At 38.5% G+C, this 12,675-nt stretch overlaps 1 protein-coding gene across 1 annotated transcript in view; it reads right to left on the reverse strand.

Moving 5' to 3' along the window:
• The window catches only part of LOC131677837 (protein hedgehog), a 47,850-nt gene that overhangs the window by 6,797 nt on the left and 28,378 nt on the right, over positions 1–12,675 (reverse strand). Inside the window, exon 2 of the mRNA XM_058957898.1 lies at positions 8,339–8,600. Coding sequence (XP_058813881.1) covers positions 8,339–8,600 — 262 coding nt within the window. The remainder of the gene's footprint in view (positions 1–8,338; positions 8,601–12,675) is intronic.

The following is a 12,675-nucleotide window of genomic DNA, read 5'->3' on the forward strand; positions in this document are numbered from 1 at the left end:
ACCTACGTGTTTTGGCTCCATGCAAAATTAACTCAGACACCACTTCGTTAAAATTTTAATAAATTCTTCTGGACTGGACTTAAACTGGATTTATTCGCAGTTTATGACAAAATTGTTGTGTTATTTTCACTTGTAGTGATAAACTGATGCATATAGTGCCACCTAACGATAAAAATGCGAGCTAGTGGGTTTTCTAAAAAAAACAATATTTAAAGGTCTAGCAGCTAGACTTGTCCGATTTGCCTGGAGCAGACACTCCTAATGGGACTAAGACTTGATTCGGGGGCCGTGGCGATCATATTTTTCTTCTCACTCTAATGTACACTGTCGGTCAAATAGGCGGCCCAATGCCTTTGTACGGTTTAAAAACAAAGCAAGAAGGCTTTCTCAAATTACGTGATTATTCTCCACAATTATTCCTTTTGAATTCGATCGAGGTTATGTTGAGAAGAATAATCAGTAAATTGGAGTCCAATACACAAACTGATTTCCGGAATCTTTTTAAATCAGCATGACACAATTTCAAATATCAATAAACGTAAAAAAATTTTAAAACTTTTTGCAATTATATTGGAAAATCATGCTTTCGACAAGTTCTGTCAGGTATGGCTAAACAACTAAATTGCCAAAATTAAATAAAATGAACGCCTTTATAGAATGTATCGTGCTGGAATCGAATCAAGTAAAAGTAAATTTCGTAAATAGTTTTTCAGTCCGAATGGAGTATTTCTATTTTCGTTGTTTGTTCGAATTTATCAGCGACCGGCTTTAAAACAAAAATTAAACCTGCACATTCACACTCCTACTGCCATAGGGATAACCCGCCTCCGCTAACGTTCACAAATCTATCAATATGATGTAAAATGGCCCACACGCATTTCCCCATTGTTCTGCTATTGACAGCTTATTAAATCGTAACAAAAATAAACAGCTTTCGTATCGGTTGTCAGACCAAGCAGACCGGTTCGTGTTCCACAGGCCCAATTTGTCGATAAGGTCAGCAAAGAGAACCGCATTTCAATGTTTGTGTTTTTGTATGTCTACAAGTGTAAATAAACACTTGACAAGATCATTTCATGGGCTGTTCAGTGTTTACCGGGGAGTTGAATGACAGAACGCTCATTTCATTGGTTGTTACGGTCTCCTTCCACTCAGTATCTGCGCGGTCGACCAGGCTTGTCTGAATGGTTGAAGAGAAAAATGGAAATTTTCTCATCGACTCTTGTCGGTGGGAGCAGAAAAGAATTCACGCTCGATTGCTGTTTGTGTTATTGTTATAATTTCACAACAAATAAATCCTGACATTTAGCGCGTTTCATATGAATGATTCCTGATTTAATCCTGCGGCAAACGTCTTACAACTCTGCGAGAAGATGAATGGAACGTACATATATGACTGACTGGAACGATTGCGTGGTACGAAACCGAAAACCCGGCAAATTGCATTCTCACGATATCGAAATTAAATTTATTTCCTTCGCTTCGTTGTGTGTGTCGCCGCTAGTCCCATGTTATTACGGCTCAACCCAACAGGGCATACGGTGTCGTGTCAGTTTGTAACAAGCATGATTAAAGGTTTATTAAGGGACCGTTCATAAACCACGTAGACCGAAATTTGAGAATTTTTAACCCCCCCTCCCCCCTAGTAGACCTTAGTAGACTTTTACCAACCCCCCCCCCCCACGTCAAAAGTCTACGTAGACTTTTAATTTTTTTTATTCGAAGGAAATGTGAATTTAGCAAGAAGCACATTATAATGTTCAATTGAAAATTAGCGATTTAGATTTTTATCAAGCTTTTTGAATATTAAAGAAAGGTTTTTCACATTGTTTTTTTGTCTATGATTGATCAAATCATTTAATACCGATTCCAGGTGCTTTCCAACATTTGTGTAGCGGAATACTTTTTTTCAAGGTTAGTCACTCAAATATATGTAAAAAGATATATTGCTATAACTAGCTTAAATTTTGGCCGAAGTGCGACCTACACCAACAATGCAGAACTGCTAAACACTTTTTGAGCATTACTGGTGCATTCAAAATTGTTAAATTATAAGAAACAATTACAAATTAATGCTGCCAATGTGTACTATCATCTAGACTAAAATAATAAACCAAACATGCACACAAATTTCACTTTTCGTGAACAAATTTCAATATTTCCAAGATAATAAGATAATCTAAATTGTCTTATTTGATCAAGGGAACGAAGCTATTGAAATCTTCCCAAAAATATTTATATTTCTTATGTTATTAATAGCCGTATCACCTTAGAGTATTATCGCAAAGTATCAAAGTTTAACTCCGAATATTTTCGAAGATAAATATAGTAGAGACGGTTTGCACGAAGTTGCATAGGGTCAAGACGTAAAATTTAACGGGTGTTTAAAGATTTTGAAATCAGTGTAAATGATTGCAAGAGAAACTGATTAACTCGAGTAAACATTTTGTTGTAGAAGTTTAACTACACTACTGCTTTAACCACCGAAATCAATAAATAAAAAATAAAAAAATTAATCTACTTATTGTTAAAAATCGGGTGTTTTGTGGTTACAATGCTTAACTTTGACCATTTTTTAACTTTTTATGGTTCATGCATTTAACCCTCCGGAGGTCGCGCTTATGGCCCACTGAACGAGCAGCTGCTGGTGTCCTAAGACGATTTCGCTAGATTTTCAGAGCAGCGTGCACTCAGTGCACTAGCGCGACTGCCGGAAGGTTAATGGTTCATGCATGTCTGCTAACTAGGGGTGTCTCAGATGATTTCACAGTCAAAATCTTCCGTCGAGAGGAATTTTGGACGATCGTCTTTAGAACTGTCATTTTGTATCATTCCTAGATCAAGACTATATCAAAGTATACGCAAGAAACAACAACGTGTGAGGTTGTCCAAAAAAAATCGTGGGTTATGGGTTGAGTGGTCGCTTAACGAGTAGTTACCTCAATAGTGTACTAGCTTTGAAGTTTCTGCATAAATACTGAATAGACCGATATTTTGAATACAACTCTCTTTAAATCCCATTCATAATTAGTAATACGAGAATAACAAAAAATAAAAGTCTACGTAGACTTTTTCAAAGACCCCCCCTCCCCCCTCGTAGACAAACGTAGACTTTTGCCAGACCCCCCCGTCCCCCCTATGAGTCTACGTGGTTTATGAACGGCCCCTAATGAGATACACCTCCATGAAGATTCTGCTTTTTTCACTCCTTCACTAGGCAGCCTAAATGCCGTCGATTGGGTCCGTTGCCACTGGTACTGGTATCACCTTTTTCGCTTAAGTCGCTAAGAATGATAATCAATCAAAAGAGGTGCCGCCGCCATTGCATCATGCGCCACAAGTAGCCATCAAAATTGGAGAGCAACTTCGAACCGTATGGCCAAAACACCATCATGGAGGTTACGAACAGCAGCTTGAGCACTAATGTTATGGCGGCTTTGGGGTACTGAATTACGACACTTGTTTATTTCAAGTATAGTGGGCCAAGTTGTTCTTTATACTTTTCAACCACCCACTGGTCGTGTTTGTAAGTAAGGACCCGAAACGACCTTAAAGGTGTATTTTATTTATAATTCAGTAAAATCTCAAACTATGTCTGACTCATTCAACGAGATGTTTCGTCGCTTACGCATGAATTTAGCTGAGAGCTGCCGCAGATGACAAAGCATGGGTCAGAGCTCGCCGCCGCCGCCATTTTATTGATTGAAATTCTTTTGCGCTTCTCCACTGCACGGTTGTAGTCTTTTTTGCTGCTGATATGTTTCCGACGTTGTTGCCGCTGTCTGCTGCTGCCGCCCGATGGTGAGCGTTTTGCTTTTGTTGTTGGTGGCTTCTCAAACAAGGCAGCGCGAGGAAAATGGAGAAGAAGAGGATGAAAGGTGCGCGCCCATGGCTTTCTGGCCACGAGAAAGAGACGGACTGTGCAATACATTCAGCCGAGTTTGCCCAATCTTTTGGGCGGCTTCGAACAGAGGAAACTACAAGCCAGAAGAAAAAAAAAGTTTCTCAGACAAGCCACTGCGCCAAGCATGTTTCTACAGCTACACCTTACGTGGTTTGCGGTTTCTACATTTGAGGAAGTGCGAAGGAAAAAGGAACACTTTTAACATATCGGTTTTGAGGGTATCGGTCATTTATGTTCACACGGATATCGGTATGCATTGAGGTTTTCCGATCACGGAGGTTAGATGTCGTTACATCCGTTGGTTGGGTTCATACCGGGAGTGCTTGTGTTTGTGAAATGTTTAGCTTCGAATTGTATTTTCCTCTTATGCATTGCAGGAAGATGTTTAGAAATCTTTTAGATTATGCGCAAAATGAAATCGATCCTGGTATTTACCATCTATGGTTCTCGCTAGGTTATTGTGCTTTGTGGAAATATATTGGTAGTTAGATCTGGAGCTGTGAGCGAGTAATTCATAACCAAGAAAACGGTAATATTTTATTCACAGATAAGAGACGGTCACTCATATTCAAAATGTTTGTAAGCATTTGCAACTACCATTTCAAACGCAGCGAGTCCCAGAAACACATTTGGTAAATGTTTGTAGATGGCGAAGTGATTGATGCATTTCAGCTAAAGCGAGACTGTCATATATTTACGTGTAACAAACACTTGACTAGATGGCAATAGTGAGATTCTGGTTTCGTTTATCTAATTCAAACAGATTTTTAAATATATTTCGTTGTAACCTAAATAATTGTTATATGTTGTTATAATCGTGAACCGATACAAGTAGCTGGAGATATCAAATCAATGATTCGGAAGTTTTTGTAGTCCGGAGCTGATCGCCGGAATTTTTCGGCGACTGTAGAAACAATCGAAATATAATCGAAAGAATAGGGGAGACTGAGGAGACTTGATCCCCTTTTTTATTTTTCAATCCTACTCCGTGGAATGATACAAAAACTATGTATTTTTTGTAGTTTTATATTGTTTCTAGGGTTGACTGATAATCATAAAAAAATTACATGGAAATATTATACTGGGCATGAGCTATAAGCATTTTTGGAAAACAACAAAAAACTGGAAAATTCTTTGATTAGTGGAGACTCGATCCCTAATTTGGGGACACTTGATTATTTTTTGAAAACGTGTTTAAAAGAGCATGTAGGGTAATAAGCCTATTTTTACCCTTTTTCTATTATCATCCTACCCATCTGAAGTCTTTGGTTAGAGCAGCGTCTGCTATCTTGCTCAACGCATTGGCTCAAATGCTGTTGCGATAATTGGGGTACTCGATTAGAGTTTTTGCTGTGCTCAAACAGAAGATTTTCACCATTCTCAAGACAATTTTGTTATTATATTGGCTCTTAATAAGAGCCGAATGACCTTAAGGCTAAAACCTCTATAATCAAAATAAAAAATGGCTCCTAACAACAAAGCAAAGAAGCTGAAATAATAAAGTTAATAATGAAATAATGTGGTAATAGGTCTAAAATAGGTACCTAACCCTATTCAATGTTATAAATGTATTGTGACCCCCAGAAGTAATACCGAGAGGTAGTTCCTGGGAGGAATGATGGCGGAGCCCAATGGAGTTTAGTCGGTATTAATGGCTGGTCACCATTCGAGTCCGACACGCCCCCAGTGCACCCCGTGTGGTAGATTGGACCCTACCGTTAGCACGTTTTTTACGAATTCCCCAAATCTCTGTGCAATTATTTGAAAGCTGTCGTTATTATGGTTAAGGAACATCAAATGTGGGATGCATGGTTTCTACGTATACTGTAGTAAACAATTACAGTTAAGTTTCTGTACGATGAAGCGTTCATTTTTGACAGTATTTTTTGTTATTTTATGGCAACAATGACTTCAATTGTTCTGGTGTGAATTTGGTTATTTTCAGTGGTGTGTATGAAGCATGGCGAAGGGGATCAAATCTCCACGAATTTGAAGGGATCAAGTGAACCCATAGCATCTATTTCAGCAAACTTTAGTACAAGTATAGTTGAACAAAAAAATCAGCTCAATCATAACGTATTCATATAATTGACATTCTCCTGTAATTCTGTATGTAAAAGTATAGTATATAGTGGGTGACTTTATCAACTGTATAAAAGTTTGAAAATTTAGAAAATAAATCTTCTTCAGTTCTTCTAAGATTTTTTTCTTTGAATCGGTAAAAATTCGATAAGACATGTCCAATTTATTTTTTTGTGTTAAAGAAACTTATGTTTAGATAAAGCTGCGCAACTTTCTAGTATATTCGATAAATGTATTCTGATCCGCCTTTGAGTTACAATGATGGGATCAAGTCTCCCCGGGGATCAAGTCTCCTCAGTCTCCCCTAGACGTTCTGCATTGTTACCTCGTTGTAAAGAAGGATTTTACATTATAACCATTACGTTCGATGGAATAACTGAATACAATAGCGAGTGTTATAAACACTATCTTTCGAATTATGTTAAGACATGTTCAATAGCGTAGAGATTTATATAGGAATTTCAAAGTAAAATTGTAACTAAAACAATTGTATTCACTGCAGAACATTCTATTTTATAATTGAAATTTAAAACTGTCGTACGCTATCATTATATATTACTTTATTTCAAGCACGTTTGCACTGTTGACAAATTGACTCAATAGGTCGTTAACAAAAAAATGGTTAACAAAAAAAGGTAAAAATATACGTTTGCACTATAGTATATGTAATAGATAGAGAAAATTCAGTGCAGACACTCAGTTTCTGAAACAAAATAATTTCGAGACAAGTATCATTGAAGACACTCCAGTAACAATTGACGTTTTATAGCACGCTACAAGTGCAATATAAGTTCTATGAAGGGTTATAAAACTACCAGAAAACCTAAATTGTTACTAGGGCATGGTCGGATTGGGTTTTAAATACAATCGCATCCCCATTCATAGTTCAGCCAGATATAACAAGCAATAGTGTGATTATTAAATATTTTGTGTTATACTGAAAAAATCCTGAATATGCCCTTACAAGTCATTTAAAGTAGTATAGTGTTCGAGTTGCGGGTTAGAGGATTTCCACGCATATTTCCCCAGTTTTTATCGAAGTGCCGTTGACAAACCAATAACTATAACCCAGTTTTGATTTCTTAGCGATCCAGATCAATTATTATTTATCCTCGATCCATTTTAAAATGTCAAATTGTCTATTAGGTTGACTAGTAGATGCGTACGACGGCTTTTATTATTTGGAGTTACCATAAAATTCAGTGTTTGAATGACGATGTTTCTTCTTTTTCAGTATTCCATTAAACATGAAAAATATCTCATGTTGTACAGTTTTCTCGCTCCTCTAAAACGTTTGAGGGATCATGTTTCGCAAATACGCGCTCCGCTTGGATCACAAGCTCGAGTTTGTATTATCGTCCGTTTCGCACGAGTTCAAAATAGGTGCGATTTTTTGGTTTGCCTTTTTTTGTTCAAAAGCTTGCGGGCATTCTCCTCTCACTGTCATTATCATCATCACACTTTTCGTGCATCTTTAACAGTCTCCGTTGTGTTGCCTGCTCACGGATGCCGTTTTTTCTTTCTTCGCAGGTTTGCAGCTTGCGATCATTTGCATGCTTGCGATCGAGATCTGTTTTGAGGGCAGTGTTTTGCGTTCCCACTTTGCAGCACCTCGATGTTCGCCGAAAATTAAAGATATCGGTCGTGCCGCGTGTAATGAGGCAAATGAGATTTTTTTTTCGTTTTTCCTTGTTAACTCAAAACGGCTTCCATGGTTGGCACTGGCAGTTCAGATCATTGCTGCTGTGTGTTTAGTTCGTTTGGCGTTTCTGTTTTCAGGTGTGCATCGACTGGTCCACTTATTAAATCATTAAATGGTGCGAATTCTCGCGGCAATTTAATGCAAACAAGATTCCATTATTGGACTCCTGATACACTGCCTAAAGCTATAGTATGTAACTGGTTTACGGTAGGTATTTTTTGTGAAGGTTTAATTCTTAGCAGTGATAATGGTAAAAATTGTGAATAAATCTACTAAAGTTTTACTATGTATTTACTACCCTTGAGCGTAGCACCATTGCGAAAAAAGTTAAGGAAAACAACTGAAGTGGCGCTTATGAACCTGCACGATCATGAATTGGAAGGCTGTTAGTTTTATCAAGCCCAAACGAAAATGTGAACTCACTTTTGATTTTGAAAAATGATATATCTATGGAACCGTATCATGTAGGAGTAGGACGTGAACGACGGCAAAATAAAAGTATCCAATTACAATCCGTTCCAGGGATCGACTGGGGTCGGAAACAGATCACTGAAGGTGGCAGCTAATGTTACAGCAACGGTGGTCACATACTGACTGGCGATACCTTTACTTGCTTGACGACGGGGAAAAGTGCTTAATTTTGAACCTACCTGACTTGACGGAGCAGTGTATATGGCTGCGGCTTTCGTAGAACACCCAATCGAAGCCCGCTTCTACAGCAAGCCGCGCAAGCATTCCGATCTTTGAACGGTCCTTGTCCGATGTCATAATATCTACAGCCCGGCCCTCGTAGTGCAGCGACTCTCGAGCGTGCATGTGATCTTCGTCCCACCCTTCGGTGACCATCAGCCGAAGACCGGGCCACTGGTTCATGACCGATACAGCCAAGATGTTAAGCTTTTCCTTGCAACGCTGCAAATAAAATCGAAACATATAAGCGTTAGAAATTAATGCACGTTTCCGTTAATTAAATTAAATTATAATGACGATAATTATTTGTCAACATGGTAATTGTCATAAATTAAAGCTCTGCTATACTTGTTGATGCTATAAACATGGGGTAAAAAAGTTAAAACAGTTAGCTACCCCAGGGCATCTGAATGCCGTACAAATAGTTGTGTAAAGCCACTTGACTCCCGACACAAGCACGAGTGCATTTGTGTTGTGCCTTGACAAGTGAGATAGAAAACATGGTAATAAATGGGCGAAAAATGATGTCATTAAAATCCCCGGCTCGGATATTACGCGGTGTGCGTGGTTGGTTCTAAGCAGTTCTGTGATATTCTCACACGTGTCACCGGGAGATATGATGAATGGTATGTATTGATTTATCTTTTTTAATTTTTTTTAGGTTTGGTTGCAAACAATGTATTCCGGTTTGTATATTCTAATATGTTCTACTATTTCACGCAAAATTACTTGAAATTAGTTGATACTAAATACTAAACTAAACTAATACTAAACATTACAAGAACCAGTTTAGCGTAGTCATATATAAATTTGAGCCACAATTTTGTTATACTTCCATATTTATGTAATCGCTTTTACAATCAATTCGGTGGTGATTTTAACGTGGCGTTTGGATTTTTCGAAAAAAAAGTAAATATAATTATTTTCCAATCGTCACCTGAATCTGTAGGTGTAGGTCATAGTAACGGATAATTCATACCTCCGCTATGCTCGAACCTAGCATCAATATACTTTACCGATTCAGTGGCATGGTTTTAACTCATCTTCAACTTCAAGCCTTCGTGCCTATCTGCTACATGGTAAGTCTGGCAGAGTGGGGGGAAAAGTATGATAAAAACCTCCTTTGCATTTAATGATGGCTTCACTCGCTGACTGGCAGTTGATTAACGAGGTGCGTGTAGCTATAAAAATAAATATTAATCTTTTTTGCACCCGACAACGGCCACACTGACAACTGGGTGTCTTTGGTGCCGTGCAGAAGCCACTTTCAACGCTGAAGCAGCCCAATCGCCACCGGCAGCTAATTTTCACCTTTTCCTCGTCGACCAGGCAGCCGTCCCGGAGGTGCGAAGAGAAAATTGACAGCGCTCGAATGGAGCTAAATAACTGTCGAATTAAACAGCCACCATAACGGTTTTGTCGCTGTCAGTGCACGGAGTTGAAAGCCACGACGATGCTTGTCTGTGTTTTCGTCTCCTGAGCAACAACGGCAACAACCAAAACGCCTCAGACGTGACCACGGCAGCGGATGACTCCACCTATGAGCGCGAAGAAGTGTGAAGGCGTGGCTTAACTCATTAAAATTATTTTCATTTCGTGTATGTCGCTGCAGCTTATAATTTAGGTGTTTTTTCTCTCTTCAGGATGTACCCGCTAGCTGAAAGCGATAGTTTAATGTAAGTCGATAGACAGGTGAATCCATTATTTCAAAACATGTGGTGAATGAGTTTTCGCCAAGAATGCAATGGGTTATCATTTTTATCTTGACGACTGCTGCTGCAATTTCTTTGCAAACGAAACTTATTATTCGAATGTTCACTTTTCAGCTGTGTGCTTTACCCAGGGTCGTACATATGAAGCAAGTATTTCAAGTAATATGTTTTCGGGACCAGGATGAGATTGTTTACCTCTCGAGCTCATCTTTTCCTGCTGAACTCGTTGGACCTGGGTTATGGTAGAAGAAAAGTAAATTAAAATTTATGTTTTTATTTATGTCCATGGCCGTTCCAGTCGAACGAGCTTTCGAAGCCGAAGAGCTACAACAACACAAATAGCTACAACCAAAAGAAGGCAGATTCAGCTCTACACAACAACACAGTTAATCCGGTAAACATTTCGTCACAGATGTCATATTAGATTTAAATGTTTTCACGGCTGTCAATTGGGTTGGGTGTCTGATGAGACGCTTCCTTCGCTTTTCACCCGCCCGTCGTGGTCGGCAGCTATTTAGTCACCACCCCGGTGCGGTGTCCTCGAAGCGAGACGAATACGAGGTCAGAGCGAAGAGGCAACCTGGACACAAAATGTAATCGATTTTCGAGACTTGTCCTATTCTCCAGCAGTATGCCATCCGTTTGTGTCTCTCTTGCCGACTCAGCTTTCGTTCTTTCCTCTGTGTTGATTTCCTGGAATTTGTAGTCTTGGTATCATTTGTCTTTTCTTGAATTCCTCTCTAACCGATCTCTGACCGGCTTGTGTGCTGTTTGTTTTAAGGCTACCGTGGAATCGATTCTCCCCGACCGCCCTTCTAAAAGCCGGAGGAATTTGTTACGGCGTCTAAATATTTGGACGTTTTAAGGTTTAAGCTTCTCCGCTTTGTAGTACTTCTTTCATTGCTTAGCTGCCGTCCTGTCGCAAGCTTGGTTTGCTGTGTCCGTTTGGCCATCTGGGCTATTCGTGGTTTCATTGTGTGACGTGTTTCATGTTTATTGCATTTTCCGTAGCATCCAAGACCTTTGATTGCGTTTATTTTTTCATAGATATCGAATCCCTACTTTTTTTAAATGTGTTTTCGACTGATGGAGAGTCTTCTGGCGCCCTTGGCGGAGACTCAATTCTGCGCCCCTTTGGTGTTAACGTTGGCTTTCTTTCTCGGTTAGACTTTCAACAATGTTCTATTATGTATGTAGAAATGGCACACTTTTCCTACCTAAGTTTATGAAGCGGGTAAAGATTTCAGCGCTCTCCTAAGGCTGGTGTCCGAGTCGTGGGTCTCATATGTTAAAATGTCTAAAATTAACAACTACATTTATTTCTTGTCCGATGGATCCCGTTAGCGCAGTTTGCTGCTGCGCGTTCAAATTCTTTTTAATTAGATGAATCATTAGCTGCATTAACCATTTCAACTTGGGGGTCAATCGGTCTGCCATCTCTCGCGTTATCGCTATGACGCCGCGACATTTTCCAGAATTTTGAAATTCTATGACGTCGCTAAATCGCTCTCTTGTTGTTCATGCCGCATTTGGCTTGGAATGATTTAGAGCTCAGAACGAATTTAAAATAAAAACTCCCTGAAAATTTCTCAACAAGTTAAAAAATTTCATGGGGCTGGTTTCCAATCCCCCCAGGACCCTTCGTTTGGACTCACCACTGGAGGCGCCAATGTGCGCGTTCGTCTGCCTGTCTTATGTATGTATACGACAAAAATGTGACAGAAAATCAACCGTCGCGACGGTTTTAACGATTTTTGTATGATTTATGATTATGTAACGTTACAACTTATATGTCACTATGTTTTAATTGCCGCAAGGTTCTACTGTATCGATTTTGTTGGCTATTTTCGGCAAATTTGAGACTAAGAGAAACGAAAGCAATGAAATTGAAAGACGGGATAGCAATCAGCTATAAACTAGGACTAGGCAGGCTCATATGGACATGATCGAAAGGAAATGTTTCCTTTCGATCATGTCCGTACGACAACATACTGAATTCAGTGATATAAAACCTCAATAATAGGTAAATCGTATTCATGTCGAAAAAAGAGTACCTATGAAAAATGAGTTTCATGGATTTAAGAGTTGAGGAGGGCGACCTGTGTGATTGTCCAGTTTCGAACCATTAAAAAAGAAATATTACAACGAAAATGCTGGTAAACTTCTGAAAATTTCATCATTATTTTATTGTTTTTTATTAGGTATTCTTAGGTACTATTCCCAAATTTGTAACTTATTATATCAGATGTTTGTATTTGTATTGAAAATCAACTGACTTATTGTCGTCATATACAATATAAATACAATTTTACAGACGTAAAAAAGTGTAATTTGCATATTTGTTTTACTGTGATCATGTTTAAAAATTATAAACAATAAATTTTTCATGCCAATGTTACGTATAACTCAGACAAAAAAGTTATATTTCCAAACAATTTTTGAATAAAGGAAATCAGATCAATAGAACAAGACCTACTCTTGGCGTTAGCAGAAAAAATATAGTTAAAAAAAAACGCCATTTTGAAAAATAATTCATTTTCTATTAACCGATAAATAATGAATAAACGATAAAAGCATAAGTCCGT

The sequence above is a fragment of the Topomyia yanbarensis genome, chromosome 1 (genome assembly GCF_030247195.1).
Source record: "Topomyia yanbarensis strain Yona2022 chromosome 1, ASM3024719v1, whole genome shotgun sequence".
NCBI classification, from domain to species: Eukaryota; Metazoa; Arthropoda; class Insecta; order Diptera; family Culicidae; genus Topomyia; species Topomyia yanbarensis.